This window comes from Chelonia mydas, chromosome 7 (assembly GCF_015237465.2).
Source record: "Chelonia mydas isolate rCheMyd1 chromosome 7, rCheMyd1.pri.v2, whole genome shotgun sequence".
Taxonomy (NCBI): domain Eukaryota; kingdom Metazoa; phylum Chordata; order Testudines; family Cheloniidae; genus Chelonia; species Chelonia mydas.
The window spans coordinates 67,895,390-67,922,772 of record NC_057853.1 but is presented as its reverse complement, the minus strand read 5'-3'; the positions used below and the strand labels follow the sequence as shown (position 1 = coordinate 67,922,772).

General features: G+C 42.1%; 1 protein-coding gene across 3 annotated transcripts in view; it reads right to left on the bottom strand.

The window, feature by feature from the left end:
* Nucleotides 1-27,383, bottom strand: part of SH2D4B (SH2 domain containing 4B) — a 103,509-nt gene that overhangs the window by 46,149 nt on the left and 29,977 nt on the right. For all 3 annotated transcript variants that reach the window (XM_007067244.3, XM_043551907.1, XM_043551908.1), the window contains exons 4-5: nucleotides 14,688-14,835; nucleotides 1,046-1,256 (exon numbers count right to left, since the gene is read on the bottom strand). In XM_007067244.3, coding sequence (XP_007067306.2) covers nucleotides 1,046-1,256; nucleotides 14,688-14,835 — 359 coding nt within the window. The remainder of the gene's footprint in view (nucleotides 1-1,045; nucleotides 1,257-14,687; nucleotides 14,836-27,383) is intronic.

Below are 27,383 nucleotides of genomic sequence, written 5' to 3'. Positions count from 1 at the left end.
TCAAAATTTACTATCTTTATTAGTGTGTTTATTACTTTATTTCAGAGAAGACGCTTTGATGTAAGTTGTTTGAGAAAATAAAAATAATGAGAAGATTGTTTTGACAAGTGGCTTGATAGCAAGTGTGGCAATCCCACCACATTTCAGACAGAGCAATTTTGATTCCTCAAACTGGGAATTTCAACAACCCATCTGCAGTGAGTTTCCATATCTCACATAACAAGACAAAGAGATTGCTTGTCAAAACAGAACATAAACCCCAAGCAGGAAGGGACTGAAGTCCTTTTGGTGCTGCTGGGCTGCCAGACATCACAAGCACATTGACTGGTAATTGCAAGACTTGGCAGTAAAAGGGAAAATAAAAGTTGAATTACTCTTTCTTCCCTGAATGTGCATTTTTTTACTTTACCACCTTGCCCAGTTCACGTTGTCTTGTTCATCTTACCAAGCCTAATTAATAATGTCAGATGGCAACATATAAACCCACAAGGAGCAACTGATAAATTTCAGAGCAGATGGGATGCAGTGTTGGATTGTTTTTCACTTCTGGAATCCACGTGGTTTACGAAAGAGAAAGATGAAGGATCAATAGGTAAAAAACTCAGAAGACCCTTGATTTTGCCATAAGAAAACTCAAAACTACTGAAATTAGGAGGTTGTCACCTCTGTAAAATGTGTCAACGAGCTCTTGAGCAGAAGTTATTTCTAGGCTGCAGGACTAAGATTTGCTTGAGAATTTGTTTGATTCTCTATCCCAGCCTTGCATTCGTATCAAATCATTGACTTTTTAAAGACCCATCTTTTTGTAGATGATACAAGGTCCTTTTAAAAACAAACACCATTTAATTGACATTGTGCACTCAGTGCATTTTGATCTTTTTAAAACATCCCCTTTCTATTCAGGGTCAAGAGCAACACTGTAGAGAATCTCAAATAAAACAAAATAAAATAAAAAATAAAATAAAAGAAGCACTTATTAAAATGGAGGTGGAAAGCACATGAATGGAGGATCAATTTTTTTGAGCCACCTACAATAAGAACGAACCTGGCTGGTGTAGTGAGTGTCATTAGTGGGCTAGGATTGTTGCTATTCAGCTTTATCACTGGTTCATTATTCAGGCTGGTCCCCTTGAACAGGTTACTCAAGCCAGCCACTTTTCCCTTCTGGATGGCTCGTAAGGATTGCCGTCGATATTCATCCCGGGCCCTGCGTGCTTTGTGGCTCCTTTCCTCATCTGCAGCCTTTGAGCGGCGCACTGGGTGGGGAAGAAAGAGTCATTTGTGTTTTAGACATATATATATGGCTCTTTACCCTTTTCTTTATAGAACAATTATCTACATTCATTCCTCTCTATTACCTGATTTTAAAAATATTCAGATTCCAACACACAAAATGCCATCAAAGGATTGAATAATGGTTTGGCTAATGTCCTTTGCAGTTGTGTAAGATAAAGGAAATCTAAACTCTTATTTCAGGTCTTCAATTCACCACCGCCAGGGCTGGGCAGGAATTAATGCTCTTAATTCCAAAACTACATAGTATATTAGGCATGTGTCACGGAATCACCGGGCCAATTCTCTGGAACTACTCCATACAAAGCCAGTCAGGACTCTGGGGTAGCATGCCTCATCTCTCTGAGCATACTGTCTCCAGAGCAATAACCTTACACAGCTTTGACCTTCCTGGGTCTGACCTCGGAGCATTCAGCATCCCCTTCCACACCATGTGCTTCCCGCAGCAAGTCTGCCCAGGCGAGACTCCTGGAGAAGCCAGAGGGCCCTGCACCCCAACTCCTCAGCCACTAGTGACTCTCATCCAGCGTGTAAAACAGAAGGGTTTATTAGTTGACAGGAACATAGCGTAGAACAGAGCTTGCTATCACAGAAATCAGTGACTTTCAGCCAAGTCCATCTTGGGGACTCCTGGGCCAGACAGCCTAGACTCCCCCTCTTCCAGTCCCCTCCACAATCAGACTGCCAAGCTAACAGCGATCCGACCTCCGACACCCACCCACCCCGTTGCTCCTCCTCCTTTTCTTTGTCCTGCTTCCCAGGCAAAAAGTGTCACCTGGTCGCACCTCCCTCCTGGGTCTCAGGTTACATAGGTGCAGACAGCTGGGCAACCTCACCTGCCCCAAGTGCCTCAGCAAAAAATCACAGACCCAATTCCCACCACCAAAATATTGGTGCAGTACACCGGGAAATGGAGGTACACACAGTATTAGTATAGGACAGTAAGACTCACATGCAACAAACATAAAAAGATGAATAAAACCTCACTTCGTCACAGCATGTCATAGGGATGCATGCCTCTGAGGCATCAGGTATGGACCCACAGTTGGGGAAAGCATGCCAGGCTTGGACACTGAGACACAACTGGTCCAATCTCACTTCTTTTGAGAATGGGTAGAATACAGGTTAATAGCAATAAACCATTACAAGGCATGCATTTGATGCCTGCTTGGGCTGCATTATGAGACACTCAGTCTTTGGCTTCATGACTTCAGCCACCAGTGCCCTGTTCAAGCAAAACACTGAAGCACATGCTTAATTTCAGCATATGAGCAGCTGGATTCAATGGGATTATTCACCTGGTTAAACACACGATTAAGTGCTTTGTTGGATCAGAGCTCAACGGCATACTGTGAGACCTAATGCTCTTAGATTACGGCTCCTTAAATTGAAATATTCCTTAGAAGAATATAAAAATAATTTCTTGGATATATGCAGGGTATCTTTCCACTATGGAAAACAGTTCTTAGGAGAAGGATCACCAAGAACACTAGGCTAAAGTTTATGAACACACTTTCCCTACCGTTTTGAGTATATTAATATTTTTCTTTTTTAAAAATAAGTTCCCTGGGCTACTTTGATCCCTTCTCCAGCCCCAAGTGCTACGTTGCCCTTTCACCATCTGTGTGAGTCCCAGTTGCCAGTCACTTTCAACACGCTTGGTGATAAAAACTAAATTTGGAATAAAGAACGCTTCCAATTGTGGGGTTTTTGTTTGGCTGTTTTTCCTCTGTCTCACTTCCCCACCCCACTTTTTAAAAACAGAAAATGGGTTAAAAGTGGCAGAATGGACATTGGACACCTTGTGCTTTGGTAAAGCAGTATAAAATGTGAGTCTCAACAACTCAAGAACCAAGCTCTGTAGTAGGGGTTGTAAGGGTATGTCTACACTGCATTGTACACCCAGATCTGTGGCACCTGGGCTTGTGGCCTTGGTATTTCCAAACCTACGCCTGAGCATCCACCCGACATTGTAAAACTTGATTTACTATTGCTGGACCCGGGTCTCATAGCCATGCTATTGCATCCATATTGCACTATGCAGACCTTCTGACCTGGGTCTCGCAGCTTGATCTGCACTCACACTGCAAAATGACAGGGTTTGGACCACAGTTTCAGTGGGACTCAGGTTCTGACCCACCACCCGTGAGCAGGGCCCTAGGACCTGGGTTCTGAGTGCTTATTGATCTGGGTCAGACTGATTTGCATGAGGACAGACAGAGAGGTTGTGCTCAAAGTGGAGTCAGACCTGGGCTTTGCAGGCAGTGTAGACATACCCTGACAAAGTCCTATTCTCTGTGGATTGTCACATAGGGGACATGTAACCAGGGCGGGATGAACAACAGATTTTTTTAATTCAGTGGCAATTCTGAAGTAAAAAAAAATTCATTTCCAGGTTGAACAAAGTGTTTCGTTTCAGCATAATCTAAACTTTTGGCTTCAATGTCTACCATTTTAATAGGTTGTGAATTTTAAAACAATACGGACATTTTGAAACAAAAGTTTGTCTCAGATAAAAAACTGAAATGTTTCATTTTGAAAATGTCTAAACGTTTAGATTCTTTCTGATCGTCTCCCTCAAAATGAACAACTCAGCACAACCGACAAGTTCACAAAATGATTTAGTGTTGCTGAATCTGCATTTTTCACTGAAAAAAAAGGTGGGCCGCACTAGCATATAAAATAGGCATATCCATAATCTGGAATGATGAGGCTGCTATCCTTGACTGAGCCACCAGAGGTGAGACATCCATGAGTGGAGCCTCCTAGGCACTCTTCATTTCGAATTTGTGTATTCAAAAGGTCAGAGTTAAGAATTTCACAGCTGTTTCATCACCATTCAACTACTGGGATAGTCCCATAAAGCAGAAGCTATTACCACCATCACTAGTGTGAGGTTAAATCAGTTACCTGCCCAAGATGAGAATGTTTCCAAAAATTATGAGAGCCTAGAAACAAAAGGGTATAATGGAAATGTTTTTGTTACCTTAACAATAGAGGATATTAACTGCATCCACTATAAATCTAAATATTTTTATTCTTATCACACCTTTCTCTCATAGGTTTCAGAGTAGCAGCCGTGTTAGTCTGTATTCGCAAAAAGGAAAGGAGTACTTGTGGCACCTTAGAGACAAACAAATTTATCTGAGCATAAGTAGCCCACGAAAGCTTATGCTCAAATAAATTTGTTAGTCTCTAAGGTGCCACAAGTACTCCTTTCCTTTCTCTCATAGTACTTTTCAGTGGGTGCTAGTCCTATTGTCCGCAATATATCGTTCATTTACTCTTAAGAAAAAGTGTTCTCTCATCAAAGAATAGAGGAGCAATATCCTTTCTGCCACTGCAATGCACAGTATACATATATTTGTTCTAACTCCAAGAGCCCTCTTCTAAGCCAGGGTACTCATGGCAGGATTGATAATTGCTACTGGAGGCAATAGCTTGATTCTTCAATATTTGTTTCACTGGATGTTAAGGGTTTGTTTTGTACTGGAATAATTTGCCTGCCTAAAGATATTTATGTTTCAAAAAACATCAAAATGGGGCTCGAGGCACTAAAAAAAAAAGTGAGTTGATAAATGAATACTCACTGTGCAGTTCTTAGTGCATACAAGACTTTTGAAAAGCAAGGAAGGCTCTGCATGTGTAGTACATAGTTGTGTATGCACCACATACACTGCCTCTCTCCCTCCGCAGTGATACCTGTGACTGGCAATGCATGCATGCAGGTATTCTGCTAGACAGCCACATTTCATGAGGCTGCTTGTATGCTTCTGGTTTTCACTCTTGAGGTGAAATATGCATAAGTATATATTGATTTATGTGAATTATGGAAACACTCAGTTGAGCCAGGAAATAATAAAAAAAAGAGCAGACCTTACAAGAAAATCTATAAGCGAACAAGGGACTAACAAATGTCCACAAACTTTGGAGGTTTAGTAACATCAAAGGCTAAGGGGTGTGCTGGAGTGGAAGCAAATAAAGAGATTGGATTTAATAAGTGATCCAAGAAAAAGAATCTGGTTTCAGTTTGGTGTTTTCATCTATACACTTGGTAGAATTACAGTTTGGGTAAATAAGTTGGGTCTATCTAAAAATTCACCCTGAATTTTCAGCTGGGTGGAGTACTGAACTACTGCATACTATGGAAAACAGAGAAACAGTTTTCACTGTTCACCTTACAGGTGAAGTGATTCTTATATGTAATTTGAGTGGGTCAATGGTATTACTTGGAAAGATTTTCTGTTTTATCTTTAAGAATATGAGGCACAAAACCCTGGTTGCTCTAAATATGGTCATTGTCTTTGTAACAATGCCACCAGCAGCAATGAAGATAAGTCTTAAGTGCAATGCTGCATGGTAAGTAAATAATGTCAGAGAACAGTCATCATTTGTCACAGCTGTATCATAGCCAGAACCAGAGTTCTGAATACAGTAAAGAATCTTGAGTTCTCTAGGATCCACTGGTATAGATATATTGGACTTCCCTGGATAGCCTGCCTATATCTAAGAAGGGGGAGAATGGCAAGAAAAAAAGCAAAAGCATCTACATGCTCCATTTCACTCAGCCATCGACAAGTACTTCAACAGAGACATGGCTAGGTGTCTACAATCCATGCTTTGTTTAATGCTTGTGTATTGGTAGGGGCCAGTAACCTAAACTACATTTTCCTGTTCAATATAAAGATATTGTGACACTTTTACCATGTAGGGAGTCGCCCTGTGTATGAAGAGTGGCATTCTTAGGAACGGTGTAACATTAACATTCACAAGTCTTTTCCAGAGTAACTTTGGTCTCTGACTAACAACCCTTCCTCCCTCTTATATTTTATCACATATATACATAGTGACACCTGGGCTGAATTGTGTCTTTTTGTGTTTTACAATTGTCCTCACTACAGATTCCTTTACAGAAGTAACAGAAAAGCCATACAATAATACATATGGACTTGCAGGGCCTCTTACTGAACATTCTGTCAGTAAGAAATGAGCACAGTTTTCCCTGTCTCACTTCTCAGAGTAAGACAGGATTTAAGCCTCCCAACACCCACAGATCCCTGAAAAAGCTGACGGAGGCTCTATATTTTTATAATGGCTGCAGGAGCTGTGCTGTCATGTTGTCCCCAGCTTCCACTGACCTCCCTCTAGGGAATCCACCGAGGGGGAGTGGGAACTCATAGGAGTTAACGATCCAAGGTCAGTGGCATTAAATTTATTCCTGGAATACCCAGGGCCGGTGAGGGGAAATGAAAGGGTGGGGAGAGGCCATCCATGGTCCCCTCTCCATAGCTAGCTCACTCAAGGCAGTCAGCAGGATCATGCAAGTCATGCGATTGGTCCTCACCTTGCTGTACCTTTCTGTGCACTCAGAATGCAATTCATGGAAGCATAAGGGTGCATTTGGCCCTGTATCTCTAATACTTCTTGTTTCCTTGTCCTTGCCATAAGGCTGGGTAACTAAATCCTTATTCTCAGTGCCCTACCTCACTATGTCTCTTCTCCAGCTCTTTATGCTGATGCTGGGGTCAAGACCAGTGCAGATATTGTCATGCTGAGTGCCTATACAGGCAGCAGCTACAATCTCTGCACTACTTGTTATTTTTCAGAACACATTGTAGCCTTCCATCTCCTACCCTGTCAATAAGAAGACAGAAGGAGCCTGGACGTCTGGTATTATTCATTGTATGAATGAATTATTTTTCCTGTTTGACTGCCCGAAGATACTCTGTGCTACAGGTTGTGTATTTTTAACACCTCACTGCCACTGGGCATAAAATCATCCAAGGTCAGACTAAAGGATCTCTTCTGGCCTTAAAATCTATGAATCACCAGCATAGGTTGGCCTCTCTCTAAGTATTCACCTGGCCCTGTGAAGATGCACACACACCATCAGTGCACCCCATTGTGTTACGGTGCAATTTGTGCAGGGCTTTTCTCCTCCAGTACCCCCGCAGGCCATCTGTCTTCATAACCATTCAGCCTTCCAGCTGAGAAACAGGCAGCCCAAATCCCTTCCAAGGTAACAAAATGCCCAACTGTACATCCAAATAAATATCTAAACCAAAAATTAGTCCACCCCTCTTGGACTGCATGAAGTCCTCTGCTTTTTAGCCCCTACTCCTGAGCCCTACAGAGCTTCTCGGGTGCAGCTTTCTCCCAGCAGGTTTTCCCTACTCCTCCCCTCCTTGGGGACTCTGGCAGCTTCCCTTAGGGATCTTCCTGCTACTTACAGGCCCTCTCTCAGCCCCCATGCCATAGCCAGCTGGCTCCTTCTGCGACTCTTCCAGCCTACCTTCCCCAGGCCCTTCCCAGAGAGACAACTCCCCTTGTTTGTCTCTTCTGGGTCTCCTCCTAGCCTGAGCTCTGTTTAAATAATCCTCTGTCTGATCTGCTGCAGCTGGGTTCAGACGTTATAATTACATCTCCATCACACACAGCTGGAAGATAGCTGTCTGGCTACAGGTAAGGCTGAGCATAGCTTGCCTTCCAGGGCCTGTGACAGACCCTTATCACCATAGTATCTGAGCCCCTCTCCATTATTAATGGATGTTATCCTATCTTCCCTGTGAAGCAGGGAAATATTATCCCTATTTTACAAATTGGGAACTGAGGCAACAGGGTAGATTTGCTAAGGTCACACACGAACCTGTGGCTGAGCCAGGAATTGAACCCCCACCTCAGGAGTCTGAGTCCAAGTTCACACCCTATCCTCATCCTTCCTATTAGGTTATAGTATTGCCAGAAGCAAGGGAGGGCACATTCTCCTTCAACTCAGGTGTGATGGACAAGTGAGAAGAATCTGCTCTAGGATTACCATATTTCAAGTTCCCAAATAGAGGACACTGCCGAGGGATGATGGGGAAGGAGTTGGGGAGCTGGAAGGGAATGAGTGTTCTGGGAAGGTGTATTTGGAGGGGGTACAGTTGGGAGAATCTGGAGGGGGTATTTGGAGGGAGTTGGAGGGGGTACCTGCAGCCTCAAGGTGGGGAGCAGTATCATGTTTTCTGTCACAGTGGCAGGACAGCTAGCACAGGTCAGGGACACAGCACCAGCCCATCAGTCAGTCCTCCCTGAAGGCCTCTCCCCCACCGCAGGGTGGGGAGCTGGGACTTGGCCCTGTCACCCCTTCTAGCTGGGCTCTGAGGCCCTGCAGCGGGCCAGGCCAGGATGGGTGAGATCCGGCAGTCAGGGCCGCCCCTAGGGGGGTGTGGTGACCAGGACATAGGCTCCGAGTTTCTAATCTGCTGTGGGGGACTCCCCCTGGCTCTGCCCAGGACCCTCCCCCACTCCTCCCCTTCTTCCAAGGCCCCACCCCACCTCCTCCCACCCCTGCTCCACCTCTTTCCTGCCCCCTCCCCCAAGCACACTTCGCCCGCCCTCCCTCCTCTCCCCTCCCCCCAGCATCTCCTGACACCCCAAAACATCTAATCTGTGGCAGGTACTGAGGGGGGGGGCGCACTGATTAGGGGTAGGGGGAGGTTCTGGTAGGGGGGTTCCTCTTAGCCCCCTCCCCCCCCCGTCCGCCTGCTGCTCGCCTCCACATTCGCCTCATCGCCCGCCTCCCACCTTACCTCCCTGCCCGCAGTGCCCCCCAGAGCGGATGGGTTGGCTTTGCCGGCAGTTGTGGATGCAGGGGAAGGACCAATCGGGATGTGGAGACGGCTTTTTCTGAGGTGCACCATCTGCTCCGCAAAAATCCCCAACATTTCCTCTTATTTGAAAAATCCACCCAATGGAGGGCAGAGGATCAAAAAAAAAAAAAAGGTCATGTCCAGGAAAACCCAGTGAGCTGTAGCTCACGAAAGCTTATGCTCTAATAAATTTGTCAGTCTCTAAGGTGCCACAAGTCCTCCTTTTCATTTTGCAGATACAGACTAACACGGCTGCTACTCTGAAACTAATCTACACAGTTTGTAAGAGTGAGACCAACCAGCCTGGAACCTTGGAACAGCGGAGCTTCTGAATCTGGGCTGAGATTTGATTTGGCCTTAATTATTCCGGATCACTTTACCAGTCCCTACACTTTTCTAAACATGCCAAAGTTATCTTTTTACTGAAAGTAGAGCACTGCCTTTTAGATTTCCGTGTAGACTCAGGAAAATCCCTCTTTGCAGTTCTGACAGGATTCTAACTCTAGATCTTTTAATACAGATGTGGATTAATTCATGTAGTGCTGGGACTGAGTGAGTCACATCATTTGCGAAAGATTAGGAGCTCTCCATTTTTTATGGTCTATTTTGTGCTTTTGAAGCACTATGACTCACAGCTGGAGCAGGGTGAATTCTACAAAAAAATGTGCCATGAATATGCATCCCAATTTTAAAAGCTTTTGCTTCAGCTGTGCCCTTGTTAATAATTCTTAGTCTGTAGCTTGTTTATGAGTAGTTCATAATGACTATTTAATATTCAAATTCAAAATTCAACATTTTGAGTGCACGTATAAGTCACATGGTATGTTTCTGTTCCCCTGTTGGAAATTGACTTCCCATAAATATTCTGCAGTATGGCTCCTGGTCAACAATCTGCTTATGTTAAAGCTGTAAAGCTATTCAACAAAACACTCTGAGGCCCACTGAAATCAATGAGCCTCAAGCACATACTTCAAATTAAGCATGTGCTTAAATGCGTTGCTGAATAGGAGCCTATTTGCTTAAAAATCATTCTTTTAGCAAAAATTCCTGCCAATAAAAGCGTTCACTTGAATTTTTATGGAAAGCAAACACAAAGAAGGTGTGTTCACACAATCTAAGCAAATTCCTTTAAAAATTCAAACAAAAATGTACAGACTTTTTTGCAGTAGTCACTCCGCTCTCATTAATAATACTGTAATACTGTTCACATTGGAGATAAATGGAACTGGTCAAACAGTGTTTGATTAACATAGTACTCAGTAACTTTTGCTGTTTTCCATCAAATAATCTATTCCACGAATATATTTTTGCAGTATTCAATCCCACTTATAGGTATTAAACAATTTTTCCAGTGGTATTTTACAAGCCCTTTGTTTGCAACTTTGCAACAAGCACAGATCACTATAGAGACTGGAACATACTACTACTCATGAATGCTTTGAGAATCTATTACATGGATTTTAACGTGGTTAGAAACAAAGTTAGGCCATGTATAGATAGATACTCATCTCCCAGACTAACTCCACTTCTTCTCAGTCTCATGCTATTATTAGCCATTACAAGCACACTGAAATATGGACTTCTTGGTTCACTCTTTTCCACTAATCTTATTCACATTATTCCATTAATACACTATTCTGCTAATACAAGTATAGAAGGGTATAAGTGTATCAACTCACAACTGCTCTCCAAGACATTCCTATCATATGTCCATAATGTGAAATCTAAATGTATAATGACATTTACAATGTCATTTTTTTTATAGTGGCAATTACTCAAGATATTCCACACTAGATATTTAGTTATTAAAAAGCACTAAAAATATGTATTTCAATTAACTATAGCAAAGTGACATTACAGAAGTTCTAAGGGCTTTTATTGTTATTTGGCACAATCAAGTGAACTGAAGTGAACAGAAACTAAAATTAGCAACCCTTAGTCTATGCCTATTGCTTTGGCAATAAACAGCTGAGAAATAATGTGATGATGAGAGATGAATCCTCATTCCTTTCTAAATTCCATCTACTAAATAAATTAGTGGTGTCATCAATATCATTGCTACATTTGCCCTCCACAACAGATGCACTAGCGCTGCTGCTCCTCTTCAGCTGTGACCCCTGCTGCTGCTGAGTGCAGGGGGCTGACTTCAAGAAGATAAGACAGGATGGAACCTGGCCTAGCTCCTAATGCGTAATGCGGCTTCAACAGCAGGTGCAGAATGGCAAAGATGCTAATGCTGCATCTGACAGTGCCTCCTTTGCGTAGGCATGTGCTTATTTATTTATTTAGTATTTAGGACAGAGGCCAAACACAGTTATTGCAAGCCTAACAATACTGTAAACTTTTGCCACAATGTTGCAATGGGGAGCCTAAAGCCTGAACAGAAAGAACCATCTCAAAAGTGGAGAGAGGCATTCAGGAACAAATTTTGAATTTGAATGCATGGTGGCATTACACTCCTTTAGATTTCCTTAGACTTACTTTCACGTATGCGTTCTAAATGCTCCTGTTAGTTACTTTTCTTGCTACGCTCCCCTCTTCCAGCCCTCCCCATGTGAGTTACACTAACTTAGACCTGTTTAGACTCAGTGGACCTGACTTTCCTGTCAACAACAGAAGGAGTAACCTCATTGACTTTAACGGACTTACACCAGCATGAAACTGGTGTGTGAGGTAAATCAAGCCCAGTGGGACAAACTTAGAAGTGAAGTGAGAGGTATGGGTGTAAGATACTCATTGGCATGTGGCCGTGATGCTAAGTAAGTTGAAGAGAGTCTATGGAGGACTAGAGGGCATCCAAGTTTGTGAGCATACAGTTTCAGGATAAGAGAAGACAATGCAAGTTACACTAATTTAGACTCCCTCTAAAGACTTGCCTGTGCTACAAAAATAAGCTCTTGCAGACAATGTGCATCAGAAAATGATGCAATCAAAGCAGTGTTGATTGGCCACAATTTAAGTGCAGACTAGGAAAACCTGTGTTCAGAACCATTTTGGAAACCCTGGCTGGAACCTGCTTCCTTTTTTACCCTGTTCCTCATTTTCCCTCTTCTCCTACCATAGTCCCTATACTGCAGCATTCATTCATTTTATTATTTCAAAAACAGAACAAATTCAACACAGTAAAATTTGTAGTATTTTGTTTTGTTGCCAATTTCCATATGCAATATTTTTCTTTTGACACCAGTCTGAGAAATTTCCCCTGTTTCTGTATCCACCATCTGAGTGGGCTGCTGAAATACCAACCTCTAGGCCAGACTGTCATAGGGTTGCCAGGCATCTGGTTTTCGAACAGAACCCCCAGCTGAAAAAGGACCCTGGTGACTCCACTCAGCCCCACTGACCAGGCCACTAAAAGTATGGTTGGCCACAGCACCAGCAGGGCAGGCAGATTCCGTGCAGCTCCCGGGAAGTTGCGGGCATATCCAGCTGACTACTAGGGGGAGAGATGGCTGGAGGGGTGGCCAGGGTGGCTCTGCATGCTGCCCCAGGCACCACCCCAAGCCCTGGCTCCACAGCTCCCATTGGCCAGAAACCACAGTCAATCAGAGCTGCAGGGGTGGTGATGCCTGCAGACGGGGGTGGGGCATGCAGAGTCCCCAGGCTGCCCTTCCACATAGGGCCAGAGGGATATTTTGCCGCTTCCTGGGAGCTGCCTGAGGTCAGTGTCGCCTGGAGCCCACACCCCAAGACCCCTTCAGTGTCCCAACCCCCTTCCCCAGCTCAGAACCCCCTCCTGCACCCAAACTCCCTCCCGGAGCCCGCAACCCAACACTCTGCCCCAGCCCTGAGCTCCCTCCCACACTCTGAACCTCTGGGTCCCAGCCTGGAGCCCCCTCCTGCACCCAAACCCCCTAATCCCTGGCCCCACCCCAGAGCCTGCATCCCCAGCTGAAACCCTCACCCCCTCCTGTACCCCCAACCCCTGCCCCAGCCCAGTGAAAATGAGCAAGTGAGCGAGGGTGGGGGACAGCAAGCAAGGAAGGGAGGGGAGATGGAGTGGGGGCGGGGCCTTGGAGAAGGGGCGGGGCAAGGGTGTTTGCTTTTCTGCAGTTAGAAAGTTGGCAACCCTAGACTGTCAGCTGGTGTAAACTGAAATAGTCCTGTTCATTCAAAAGTGAAATGCTCTCTCCCCTGCTCCTCACCAAATCCCTTAGAGACCTGGAGTACAAAAGGATATCTTTTACCTTTTCAAATGAACAGAATCCTGGATTTAAATAATTTAACAGGGAATTTTTTTTCATTGAAAATGTAATCTATAGAGTATTTATTCTGTCAAAATAGATGGCAGCCAACTACCATATTGGATAATGCCAGCAGTGTATCTTAAATATAAAATTAATTTTCTATCTAACGACTTAGTCTCTCATCAATGGCAGGAAACAGGACTTTGATAATCAGTCTTCAAGAACTCCTGCCGTGAATGAATAAAACTACAAACAAAAAAACAAAAAAATGCACCACATATTTTGAGGAATTTCTTTTACTGTTATTGGTTTTCCTTTACTCTTAACATATATAAATTAGCAATACTACAGCATACTACCTCTGTAGCTTTGCTTTCCCTACTTCATGAGTTACTTAATTATCTCAGACAACACTTAGCTTTGACCCAGATAAAGGTCACTTTAAGTGCTTACTTTATTAATCTTTATTATACACAATTAGCTCAATGTCGCTGTTCGAGTTAAAACCTTCTAAATATTTCTTCCTCTTTTTGTGTTGAGTAATCAAATCAATGTAGGTGAGCGGGTATAAAGTACATTCTTCCCTCAACACAAATGTGTAATTCTTCTCATTAACGGGAAGGTCACACATTTAAAGGGGAACAGTATATCTCAGAGTTATTACTGTATAACAGAGACAGCTAACCATATTTTATTCTCTATAACCTGTTAAGACCGCCCTTATACAAAACTACTGGGAACCTTATATACAGTACGTACAGTCACATATAGGTTGTGTCCTCTACATGGCTATAGCTGAACACAAGCTACTCTTGTGTTTCTAAATTTTTGTCAGTCACACTGATGATATTTATAAAAGATTTCAGTGTGGCTAGGAACCAAGCTGAAAAATGTTGATATGATAGCAACGTCATAAAGATCTATTCTAGATCATACTCAGAACTGGTATTTAAAACAATCCTTTGAAGTCAACGGAAATTTGCCAGAGTAAGGACATCAGGGTTTTGCCCTACCAGCTTGTACAGAATTCTTAAAATAGCCATATTAGAATAAATACTCAGACAACAACAACTTTTGTCTATTCAAAGCTGAATCCTCTAGTATAAGATGTTCAAATACAGATGGCCACAATTTTTTTTTAATCAGACTTTACAAAAAAATTCAAATTGTTTTCTATGGTGCTATCTGCACGAGGTAGCTTCCACTGCAGAAAATGAATGATGATGCAACCTTTTGCAGAAAGAAATATGAAATTGGCAAAGTGACTGAAATTTGCAACGTAAGGACAAATTGGCTGCTTGCAGCAAAATTGTGTGCAATTTTGTACTGCGCAAGGTAGAAAAATCAGTAATGCATTTTTTTACTTGAGGCATTTTGGAAAGCTAGATGTACAATCTACCTCTTAAAAGACAAGTCTGTCTAGAAAGAAATGCTTCTTTCCATGGTTGTTTAAAGAGCAGCTTCCCCTCTCACATTACTGTTTCTTGTGGGTTCTATGGTTCCAAGTGGTACTTTGCACATGCTTAGCTAAGATTTGTGCATATTTCATATTCATTCATCGATTAAGTTTACTCACACTGTTCTTTCCACTCCTGTTCCTCATGTTCATTATGTTGGTTGTGCTGTTGAGCTTGCTTGAGGCTCAAGTACAACTCTTTTGCTCTAAGTTCCTCCTGCTGTCGTATCTGTTCTTCACCTCTTTGCCTCTCTTCTTCCTCTCTTTTCTTAAAAAAAAAAGGAAAAGGAAAAAAAAATCATTAGAGAGTAAGTATAGTCCTGTCATTAGTTCAATTTCCTCTTCCTTCATACACTTCCTGTGTGACCTTTGGCAAATCATTTAGTCTCTTTGTAACTCACTTCCCCATCTATATAATGGGGATAACAATATTTCTTACCTACCAGGGGTTATTGAGAGGATAAATACATGAAAAATTGTGAGTGCCCTCATACTACAGTAATGGGGAACACAGAAGCAGCTACGATAGCTATATCTTCTGATGTTTATAGTGAACACTTGCTGTGTCATGTGACACCTCTACCAATGACACGCTAGTTGTATATCTGCAAGCTGTGCTATTGTTTCCATACCATGTGCATCCCCACTGGTGACACAGCTTTAATCCCAAAGATAAGTTATTTGTTCTATTGTAGGATCAGCAGAATTCATTAAACCTGCTATAATCCCTTCACTTATTTTCTTGGTTTCATATCCTGAACAAAATACATTACCAGTATGGCATGACTGTCAAAGAGACCATATTTTCTAGTCTCCGGTTTCCTGATGGCACTCCCCTCTCCATTGTGCAGAGCAAGCTTTGATGCAGAAGAGAATTGATCCCACAGACTTCAATACAATTGCTCATTCATACAACAGGAGTCCATTCCAATAGGAAAAGCGGACAAGGGACATCCCAGCAATTTGTGTTGTAATGAAACAAGTGATATTTCCTTTGGGGGCAATACAAACATTTCAACAAGCACTTTGTCACAATTCATTCAGCAGTTCATCCTACATCACTAAAATGGACCCATACCAAATATGGGTTATTCTAGAATTTTAATACTAGCAAATGTGCATGGGTAATAGGATATCAGGGTGAGTAAAATCCAGTGATTTCTTTCTAAGTGTTTACATTGGATTTTTTCATTTAAATTAGGCTTTTCATAATTTCCTTGAATGGACTGTGCTTGTCCAAGGCTTACGGATGGAATTTTCAAAAGGGCTCTGTGTTGATCTAACTCTGCTCCTTCTAGATGGGATTTTTACAATTAATTTCAACGGGAGCAGAACTAGGCCAACATGGAGTCCTTTTGAAAAATCACAGCCTAAAATGAATGTACGACCACCTGTCCCAAGTGCTAAACTCACTAAAACTCACTGAAGCCATTTAAATAGATGGAACATAATCTGTTACATCTGATCAACATGTTCTGACATGGCACATGAGGAGAAATACTTGGGGGATAGTCTTTAACTTTTCCACTGATCTGTTTTTGTTCTGTTTGGAGTGGAGAAGGGAAGTGATTTTTGGATGAGATTGTGTGTTTTTAGGATATGTTTGTACACTCTGAACTTTGTAGAAAGATATCGCTTATAAATCTGAAAATAAAAACAATTAATTGCATATCTAGACAATTTTCATCACAGCAGGACACATGACATAACCAGAACAATCCACAGCCTATTAATTAAAAACTATACATATATACAAGTGAATGGAAAGATGTTAGAGTTGGGATAATAAACGGAGCGATGGTGTTCTCTAAAACTCAGAGCTTCCATGTCCATACTCTGCCCATCCCCACTGCAGATGCAGAGTTCCCATGCTGAGATACTAGTTTAGCAACTTGGAAGTCTCTCATCCAACCCAACTTGGCTTACCATAGCTTGTGGGAGAAATCCAACAGGATCCCAGATCAAGTCGGACTAACTGCCCTCATGCTAGGTATTTGTTACTCATCATGATCATCTTCTGATGCCTGTGGCTTATTCTCAGTAGTTATTTTTAAATACCTTTCCTGCCAGCAAATTTCAGTGTTTGCAGTTTGCTATTGTCCCTTCATGTGCTAAAACCTGAAGGAGATGTCTAAGGCAGAAAATACTGCAAGGTTCCCTTCATGGGGCTACATGCAAATTGTTTCATCAGGTGAGTGGAAGGGAGAGGTTGCCTAAGAGAATGAGCCATACATATTGTCAGAACACATGCTGAGCAATCTTGAGAAGACAGAGCTGCTACGCTTCTGTGTCTCAGACCTACCTTGAGTAGGCCCGCTTGCACCACTAAAAGGGGACCATTTTCATTATTTATTTGTATTTTGTTAGTGCCATGGAGCTTTAGTATTAATTTGCTCCATTAATTTCTTCAAAGCATTTTATTGAAAATAACCACGTTTCTTTTCAATGGAAATTCAGATACTGTCCACTGAGTCACAAATGGTGTAGTAATAAATTGCTTTAGATCACAGGGCTCATTACATGTTAAGCCTTTGCTACTTTTAGTACACTATATTAGATGAAGGAAAAAGGTGAAGTTATTTGTTTTGCACAGGAGTGTCAGAAACCAAAGCCACCCTCCAGCCCAGCTCAGCCACATAGTGCTGGAATCCTAGTGACTATGTGCTGCATGTTTGGCCCCACTTCAACCCAACAGTAAAATATAGTGCATTGCATGATATTATACTGCCACAAGGAGAAAAAAATCAGATAATTTATTTAAATGGACTTAGCTATAGAAACTAAAAGCTATAGAAACTTCACAATACGACATGTGAAATGTCCTTCGGATTATCCTATTATGGTATCAGCTGGAGGCCTCAGTCAGGTTTAGAGCTCCATTGGGCTACACACTGTACTACCATACAGGTAGAGGTGGTCCCTGCCATGAAAAGTTTATTGTGTTGAGAGTAGGGAATATGTAGAAAGGCAGAAAAGCCAGATTCAGATCTTAGTCACACTGGTGAAATTTGATAGCAACTCCATTTAAGTAAATAGATTTACTCTGAATGTGTATCAATTTAACTGTGATTCCTGGTTGGAATGTGGGATTGGGATACTGGACTTCCTGCTTCAGCTCCTGAGTTTAGCACTGATTTGCTGTGTGGGTTTTGATAAGAGCCCAATCCTACAAACATGAACATGCTTAATTTTATACCTGAGAGCAGGCCTAGTCAATGCTCAGTGGTACTATTCACATGGATAAAAGGTAAGAGAAATGTCTGCAAGATCTGGGCTGAAGTTGTCTTAGTCATAGTTTTGTCACCTCTGTCATAATTTAACCATCTGATCCTTGGTTGAAAGGTGCTATACAAGTACCAGGTGTTATTTATTCATTCATCCACCATTCCACAAATACAATTTTTGTTACGGTAATATCCTGAAAAAAAGAAGAGCTATTCACACATCTAATCTGGTTCCTAAGAAGCCTGCCTGTCCTATATTTTCTCCTTTCAGGCAGGAGAGAGTCAGGAAAACAGCTGTTGCAGCCATTGCATAAGTGTTGGTCTCACAGCGACAGGCTATTGCACGGCTTGCCACCCATAAGAAGAGTAGCAGCTGACTGGAGGGGGCTTCCATTGGGACATGTAAAACAACCTTGTTTCCAGGGTTTACATTGTTTTCCTACCCCAGAGCAACTTTTCTTACTCACTTCCTTTGCCACCTTATAAATTGTTTGTGAGTAGGGGAGTATTTTTGCCACTAAGATCTGAGGAACTGATTTTTATTTTTTTTTTTAAAGGAGACTCTTCAAAGCAAGCAGTATTAGTGTATCATTTGTGACCTTTAAGATCTCAGTGAGGGTCAGAAGAAGTCGTAGAGAGCAGGGCTGCTTGGTTGTTCTGAGCTATGGAGCACACTAAAAAGGTATACTTAAGGAAAAATGACTTTTATTAGAAAGGATGGAGAAACAACAGTATTAGTTTGTCAAGCGTGAATAAACATGGCCAGGTGTCTTGGGTTTCTCAGGCATGGTTTGTGTAGTGGTAGAGCTCTGTCAGCTGGCTGACTAAGTGTTTATGTCCATTGACATTTCAAAGTGATTTAAAAAAAGTAAGCAATTTACTAATTGAAAGCAATTATCTTCAGGGGACGGAAAAGTGGAGCAGATACAAGTCTCTACCTTCTGCAACAACTCAGGTACTTTTCCAGATGGTCTGAAAACTTTTAATGGGCCAGATTCTCAGGTGGTGTAAGTGAAGGCATCCCCATTGCTGTCTGCAGTAGAAAGAGAGCCTGAAATATAAGACCTTGTATCAGAAGCCTGTTGTGAGGTGTAAGGCCTGAACTAAAGTAGTGATAAAGCTTTGCTGATATAACGCGAAGAAGCAAAGTGAGCAGAAGTCAGGCTCTGCCTGTTTGCAAGCTCACACAGTCTGGCAAGAGCAGGGTTGATATTGCAGAAACACACCTTCCTATGAGGTGCTAGGCACAGAGCACTCTCGCAAACACATTCCAGAAGGGTGGCATCAGAACACCTTGATACCAACACATTCCCTAAAGATAACAGGAACACTCTGACCCATCCTAAAAATAAGGTCAGAATGACATTGTGATGGATAGAGATGTACAAGGTGATGGTGGTACTGGCTATGTCAGAGGGTGTCAAATAACTATGTCGAGGAGCAGTACGTAACTTATTTCCATTGATGTATAAAAAGGAGTCTCAGAGGGAGTGTCCTTGGCTAACCTAGAGGGGAATAGAAAGTCCCCCCATTCACTGAGCTGTGTCCATTGTAATGGGCATACAGGTATTAGTGGTCCTGTAGAGTCTTTGGGATACTAGGACCATGCCTCATTGACAATAAACCTGGCTGGGTGCCTTCATACCTTAACAGATCTTGTGGTCATCGGGCAGTTTGCTCGAGGTCTGCTGTGACAACTATCTGCACAGAGCTGGGGCAGCACACAGGAAGAACACAGACAAACATCTAGCAACATCTGACAACACTGTCAATGGGGCCATACCAACTGAGGATCTATCCCTTTATTTTTAAAGGCTTGTTGTTCATAATGAACCAAAACTGAAGTCCTCCCCCCTGAAATAATGGATGTTAATAATGATGTGCCTATGAAGCACATAACAGCACCAAACACACCACATATAGGAACAAGAAATAGACTGCTCCTAGAACCCCTTAAAAAAGGAAAGTTCTATACTACAGGTGACACTATTAAGCTTACCATAGGCACAGCTGGCCTTACCATGAGGCGAACTGAGGCGGCCGCCTCAGGTGCCAGACTGGGGGGAGGGGTGCCACTAGGACCCAGAGTATAGAAATTTGTGTCTGCTGCTGCTGCATATGTATTCTCTCTGCTCTAGATGCACAGAGATGGTGGAGTGCTGTGCTGGAGGAAGGATGGCACAAGAGAAATAACAGGCAGGCAGAAGAAAAGGTGAGAGGGAATAACAGAAAGCAGCAGGAGCTGTGGGGAGAGAGAGGAGGAGAAGCCTCTTATGTACCTTTCTAGCACCCCCAGGAGCCTGGACTGAATAACACCACCTTCTCAGGGAGCTTCCTGTTTCCTGCTGCTTCCCTGAACCCACTTGAGGAGAACAGGCAGTCAACTGAAGTAGTAGGAGCCAGTTAGGCCCTTAAGATGCTGATATCTTCCCTCACTCAGGCCCTGCTACCAGCCCACTTATTTGTCCCCTTCAATTGAGTGTTGAGAGCCACTCTAGCTGGCCCAGAACAGCAGTCATGAGTGAAAGAAGAAAACACCCCTCTGGGGAAGCATTCAGAAAAAGAAAGCAAACAAAGGAAGCTTTTCTATCTAAGCAGGAAGGAGCTCTCCTGAGATACATTGTTAGTTCTCCTTTATTGAGGTAGGTGGCAGAGCAGTACCATGAGAGGAGTAGAACAGGAAGAAGGCAGAATTGAGACCTTTCAAAGTTTTGGCCCAAGCAAGGGGGCGTCATTTGAGCTTCCCGCCGCAGGTGCCAAAATGTTGTGGACCAGCCCACATAGGTATTAATCTTACTTATAATATCTGTATCCCATATTATAAGATAGTATTTAAGGCTCTGTCTACACTACAAATTACATTGGTATAACTTATGTCTCCTCCCACTGAATTATGCTCATAATTATTTCCAGCTTTGGAAAATTAGCTTTTTAAAAATCACCAAGGAAAAAAAAAGTGTTATGTAACTGGCTGGGACTACGAGAGAGCTCTCCCATCTGCTTAATATCTTCTGACTCTATGAGAGGCAGTAGCTGTGCTGGTGCCGACACTAGCGCTTAGGTAAACATAATTTACGTCGCTCAGGAGCGTGGATCTTTCCGTTAATAATACAGATTGGACATAGCCTAAGTGTTGATTGCTTCCCTCATGCCCACGAAGAGGGGACATGCACAAGAACTCATCACATCACAGCTTGAATGCTGGATGAAAGCCACAACAATTCCCATTGAGAAGACACTTATCACTATGCTGCTTGGAATTTGGAGAGGGTAATATTTCTAAGCATAAGCAAGGTATCCCCAATCTGCTTAGTTTGGGTTAGCTCTAAAAGGCACAGCAGCTTTTATTACATTTTGGAACCTAAGACTGTAACTCATTTTTGTGGGTATGTTTACCAGTTTTAACCTTGTAAAGAACTCGTTTCTTTTTCTTAGTTAATAAATCTTTAGTTAGTTTATTACAGGATTGCCTACAAACCTTGTCTTCCGTGTGGGATATGAGGTGCAACTGACCTGGGGTAAGTGACTGGTCCTTTGGGACAGGGAGTAACTTGAATACCTCATTCAAAAATTTTAAGTAACACTTAACTTCCAAATGCCTGAACAGCAAATGTAACTTTTCTTGTCTGCATAGTAAACACTGGCATTTTTAGCTGTTTGAATAATAAGCTGTTTGAAGCTTTTCCTGCCTTCTTGGTTGAAAAGATTTGAACTGCTTCCTGCTGAAAGTCCACAGTCTGGGCCAGCCCATGCTCTACTGAGATGGTTGCAAGGCCGACTAGCCTCTTCTGTGTCATTGTGGAGCATAGATGTGTTTTTATTAACTTCAGCTTGGAGAAGCTGCGTTCTCCACTGGCAACTGTTACAGGAAGTGTTAGAAGTATGTGCAGAGCAACAAAAGCATTTGGAAAGAGGGTTGTCATCTTATTTGTGCATATATATATTCCAGAACAGTCTTCGGAGTTGATCCTGCTGAAATGTATCTTGAAAGGGCTTTCAGGTCATCACCTAAATCACTCGCATCAATATCGCGTATGTCATCATGGATCAACACTGTCTCTAGTGCTCTGCAATGCTGGTGTAAGTCTTCTTCAAGTATAGTGAGGAGTTCTGGAATATCATACAACATCCCAAATATACTGCTGTGTTCCTTGAGCTGCATGAAACGTTCTTCAACTGACTGTACTGCACAATCTAGCACCTGGTTAAAGAATTCAACTTTGAATTGTTGTTTGGGGTCTCTTATGGGATTATCTCGTGCCTCATAATCAAAATGTCATCTTCTTCAGTGTGTGGGGATAAAAGCAAATGAAGCAGGATTGCTTATGCAGATGTGCCAGTTACACATGGCCTACTGTTTTAATTACACGTGGTATAAATTCTCTAGTGCAGACAGACAGTCTCTGTGTCAACAAAGTTGGTGCTCTAGCATGGTGTTCTGGTGCACTGAGGTTCTGCCCTACCCTAAAGATGATCTCAGTTTTATAGCTCATGACCATGTTTGGTTATGAAAGATCCTATGGCACCTTTTTTAGGAATTTACTTGCATTGGGATTTAGCTAAGAGAGCAGGGTTATTATATTTTGCCTACCTATATTCCCCGCGAGTTTCACTGGAGACAGTAGTTTGCTTCATGTTCTAAATGGTGGGATAGTGTTCATATGAACTGTTTACAGTTGCTAGAATCACAGGGTTAGCAGGGACCACAAGGGCCAAAATGCAGGATTTGTTGTGTATAAACTATCCAGGATAGACGGCTGTCCAACTTCCTTTTGAAAAACTCCAGTGAAGGGGCTTCCACAACCTTCTGAGGAAGTCTGTTCCATATTATAAGGCCAGATCATGAGCTTTAAATCCTCAGATTTACAGCAGCTGAAAATCTAGCCTGCTGTGTTTCACCCAAGAAGTGGCTACATATCACTGGTGATAGTTATCCTTGTACTGGGATGCCTTCAGCATGTAAGAAGCTATATGAAACGTAAGTTATTCTTTTCATTAGTGGCTCAGATGTGTCCTGTAAATCTACTTGCTTGTGGAAAATATCAGACCTAGATGCTACTTCTTGGCAAATATCCTAAATAAAGATAACCAGTTAGCACAACCACTATTGGGCTAAATGAGGAAAATATTACTTTTCTAACAATGAAATATCAAAAACTTTCACAGATATAGGATAGGGATAACTTCAGTGCAATTGCCCAGTAGAGATTAGACAGCTCGCTAACTTTTGTCACAGCTAAAAAGGCAGTTGGATGAAAAAGGTCTTCCTTAAAGAACAAAAAAGCCACTAAGATTTTCCTCTCTTTGTGCTCAGAGTTTTTGATCAGAACTATTAGGTAGGTATTACTAAATTACTGAGATTAAGAGATAGCACACCAAACTCATCCCTGGTGAACCCACTGAGTTCAACAGAGTTACAACATGGATAAGCTTGATTGCATGCCCCAGCTACAAGTTACTTGTCATATGCAAACACTCACTATAACTTTATACCATTGGCTACAGAGGTTATAAGCAAGATCAATACATGCAGCATCCTACAAACATTTTATAAAGTCTAAACACACATTGATCAACTTAACATCTAATGTCTATTTTGATGATGATAACACACAGGTAAACAAGACTGGTTTCCAGCTGTGCCTTTATAAGTGTTCAGTGAGGCCTGGAGCCTTGGCATGAGCTAGCACCTGGTATGCCAGCATCACACCTACATATGATAATGAGTGGGTATAGAGCTTAATGCTGCAGGCACTGAGCACTCTGGCCTGATCCAGCAAAGCCCCTAAGTATGTGCTTAACTTTAAAAAAGTGAGTAGTCCACATTACATCAGTGGGACCCCCTCACATGCTTCAAGGTAAGTGTGAGTTTAAGTGCTTCACTGGATCAGGTCAGAGAGCGTTTAACGCCTTACAGTATTGCACCCATAGTGACTACCATGAATAGTGACATACAGTTCAATGAGACTACTCATTGCTAAACTCTGCAGCTGGTAGTCAGTATCTGCAAAATCATGCCCTTAGTGTGTCAGATCCTGATTCAGGAAAGAACTTAGGCACATGCTTACATCCCATTGACTTCAATGGGATTTAAGCACATGCCTTGCCCTAAATGCTGTCCAGGAAAGCATCTCTACTCAGAATGGGAGCCTTAATTAACTTTCTCTTCTTCCCTGAATAATTTTGGTTCAAATCACGAGTTATGGCTTGTCTTTACAAACAGCTAGTGAGCAGTGACCTGAGGTATAAGTCTACCTTGTACTCGCATGCCACAGACTAACTGGCCATGCGGACTCTGCTGCTACACACTAGAAAGTCCCTCGTGTGCTCTGATCTACTCCTGTTTCAAAGCGGAGTAAATCAAAGCTCATTAGGGAACTTTTAGCACCCAGCCCCAGACTTGTATGGACTTATATACAGACAAGCCCTGAGTTGTTCAGCAGCGATCCAAGTATGACGATCTCACAGAATACCTAGCTCTTCAGCATCAAACTGATCCGATAAATTTTAAAGTCCCACCACCCACCTGTTTTTAAATGCTTTTTAAAAAACGTTGAAATTTTTTGTTAATATGCACTTCATTTTGCAAACATTTCATAACAAAAAAACCAGTCTAGCTTTGCAGTCAGCTGTGTGAATATTCTTCCTGGCAGGCACCTCAATGGTAATGAACTATCTGCATGACAATTTAAGATTTCCTTGTGGAATGGGGAGCAGATGACACCATTAAAAGAATCATACCACTGTTATTTCTAAAGGGTAGCTGAAGAATTCTGCTCTCACCTGGATGGCCGAAAATCACATCTTTCATTTGGGCCACTGTGCTTGTTATTCAACTTTCTTCAAGAACAAAAACAGCAGCAGCAACTGATCACAGTTTAAAAAAAAAAAAAGTGCCCATGCTCTCATAGCTGTGTGAATTAGCATAAGATTAATGCCAGTAATAGGCTTGCCTATTTGTCCATTGCAAAAAGGTGCATAAAAGAGTAGCTGTCCTTAAGTTGCAAAAATAAAGAAGTCAACACTTAGACTCTGGCATCATAAATTAAATGCATCTCTGCTTAAGCAGCACCAAGAAAGGCCAGATTAGTATTGGCAAAAGGAAAACAGGGATCATCACTCACTGTGATAAGTGAAAATCTGATTTATCTAGTCCAGCCAACTTTAGAGTCCCATGATATGCCAAGAGGAATAAAAGCTAACTGAAAAGGGGGAATTGTGATGCAAGATGTTTGAAATTAAACACATCAGCAAAACGGACCGCAAGCTTTAATTTCCCAAATCAAAATGCTTCACAATGATGGAACTTTAATGGCATTCGGGTTTTTATTCCCCTTTTCAGAGACTGTTTTAAATATGGTCTGGTCATCATCACAGAAGGATGATTAATGAGGTGTTAAATATTTTAAACTTGTTAAAGTGGGCTTGTTAACCGATCTGCATCTCATTCCATCCCCTGAATCATTCATGAAAGGCACATTTCTTCAGGATTTCACTGATTACAGTCAAACATGAATAGATTATTAACCAATTCACCTTTTTCACTGCAGCCTGGGTTTTTTCTAATTTGTTTCTTGTAGTTAGAGGTAAGTAAAGCAATATTTTTTTAATGCTAAATGCCTCTTTCCTATTTTTCAGTTTTATTATTGTTGAATGGAATTATTGTAAATATTGAATTTGGTGGTTGCAAAAGGAATAAATGGAGTGGAAGTTAAGATCTGGACATGCCAGAGAACATAAAGCTTAACAACTGACCAGGATTGCCATCTGGTGAGGCTGTAGAGTCTTTTAAGTGTCTTTATTGTTTTTAAGCAAACCTACAAAACTAGACATAAATGTTACTCTTAAAAGAAAATCAGATTAGGGATTGATGAGATGCTTTATAAACGTCTAGGGAGCAAAGATTTTTTATATTACAAGGTGCCGATCCTGCAATCAGATCCATGCAGACCGTACACTGTGCCAATGCAGAGCCCACTGAAGTTAACTGACCTGCCACTGTTAGCAAGGTGCACACCTGACTGCAAGATTGGGGCCTCAAGTTAATAGAGCAACATGCTGAAAGTAGCTAGTAGCACCTACAATAAGCAACTACTACAAAAGCATTTTCATCCATAACCTCATGTCTTCACAAACTGAAGTATTCACCTTTGGGGCTGAACATTTTCTTTTGAAGTAGGCTTCTGGTTTCAAGTAATTTTGCTTTGTTTAATTTTCAGCAAAATCCCTTCAGATGTTTTTGAGTTATGGGACAGTAAAAAAAAAAAAAAAACCAAAACAACCAAGAACGCTTTTCCCACTGTATGTCAAAGGCATCAGGGGCAAGTTCTGACCCTAGTTACTCCAGTGTAAGTCCTGCAGTGCTTCCAGCCTCACAGCATGCTGCACAATTTGTGTTACGGACTGTGGGATACCCTCCAGCTCCCAGAAGAATTGTGGGAGCAAGAGCCAATTGCTTCACTGACTTCAGATTTACATCAATTTAAGTGAGGGCAGAATCTGGCACTATTACTTTAAAATTGTACCAAAAGCTTCTGATAGAATAATTAATTTTCCCTAAACACATGTAGTTATGTTGGCTGACTAGTGAAGCTGTCACGAGGCTACTTGTTACCCTGCTTTGCAATGGCCCTCTGATATATAAGAGCAGCACTAAGTTTGAAGAGCTTCATTCCATTATATCTGAACAAAGGGCAATGCTATTCTAGAAGCTGCCAGTGTAGTTTGAGTGGCAACTTGTGATGTGGGCAAGGCCATATGGGTCTTAGTTCAATAGGGCTTTGCTTTCTGAGTTGCAGAGGTGGAGCTGCAAAGAGTTATTCCGCTTACAGTACATGCTTTAATAAAGCCACCTGAAAGTTATAGTTTCATTATCAAACATTGACATAAGATCCAAGGGCCCAATTCTCTCCTCTTTCAAGGTAAGTGCAGGTGTAAATTCAAGTTAATTACACCAAAATTATCAGTGACCTGTGCAAAAGACAGGATACAGGATATGTTCCTGCCATGCTCCACATACCCACTAGCAGCTCCCTCACCCAACACTACACAAGCTGACCAGCTAAAATTAGTGATCTGATAGAGGAGTCTTGGTACCGCCAATTTCCATAGAGGAACATGTGATGTAAAGGACCATAACTGATGAGAAAAATCGCTGCATGAGTTAAAGCTGAATGTTTCGGCCCTAGGACCCGCATTGAGTAGCATGGTGAGGAGCATTAACTCTCTCAATAGTTTCTACACACTAATGGAGATGGAACTTGTGGACAGTCCCAGGGAGGGGGAATAGCATAAGCAAGGTGTCAATGCTAAGGGGAGATGAGAGCCATGTGTCAGGCAGCTGCTGTATGCAGATCTCCTGAAATCCAAAGGGTTACCTTGTGGATCCTCAAGCAGACCATATTACCTGCCAGTCCTGTACCACCACAATACACACTTTTGCCTATCTCCAAAATGAATGAATGGGGTGAATTTATCTGCAGGCAAAAGCCAGGTATATTTTCAACCAAGTCCTTCTCTACCATGTTTACTTATGAATGAGTGAGGATGTAACTCTTTTTCATGAGAAATGGGATCAAAGAAAAAAAACTAC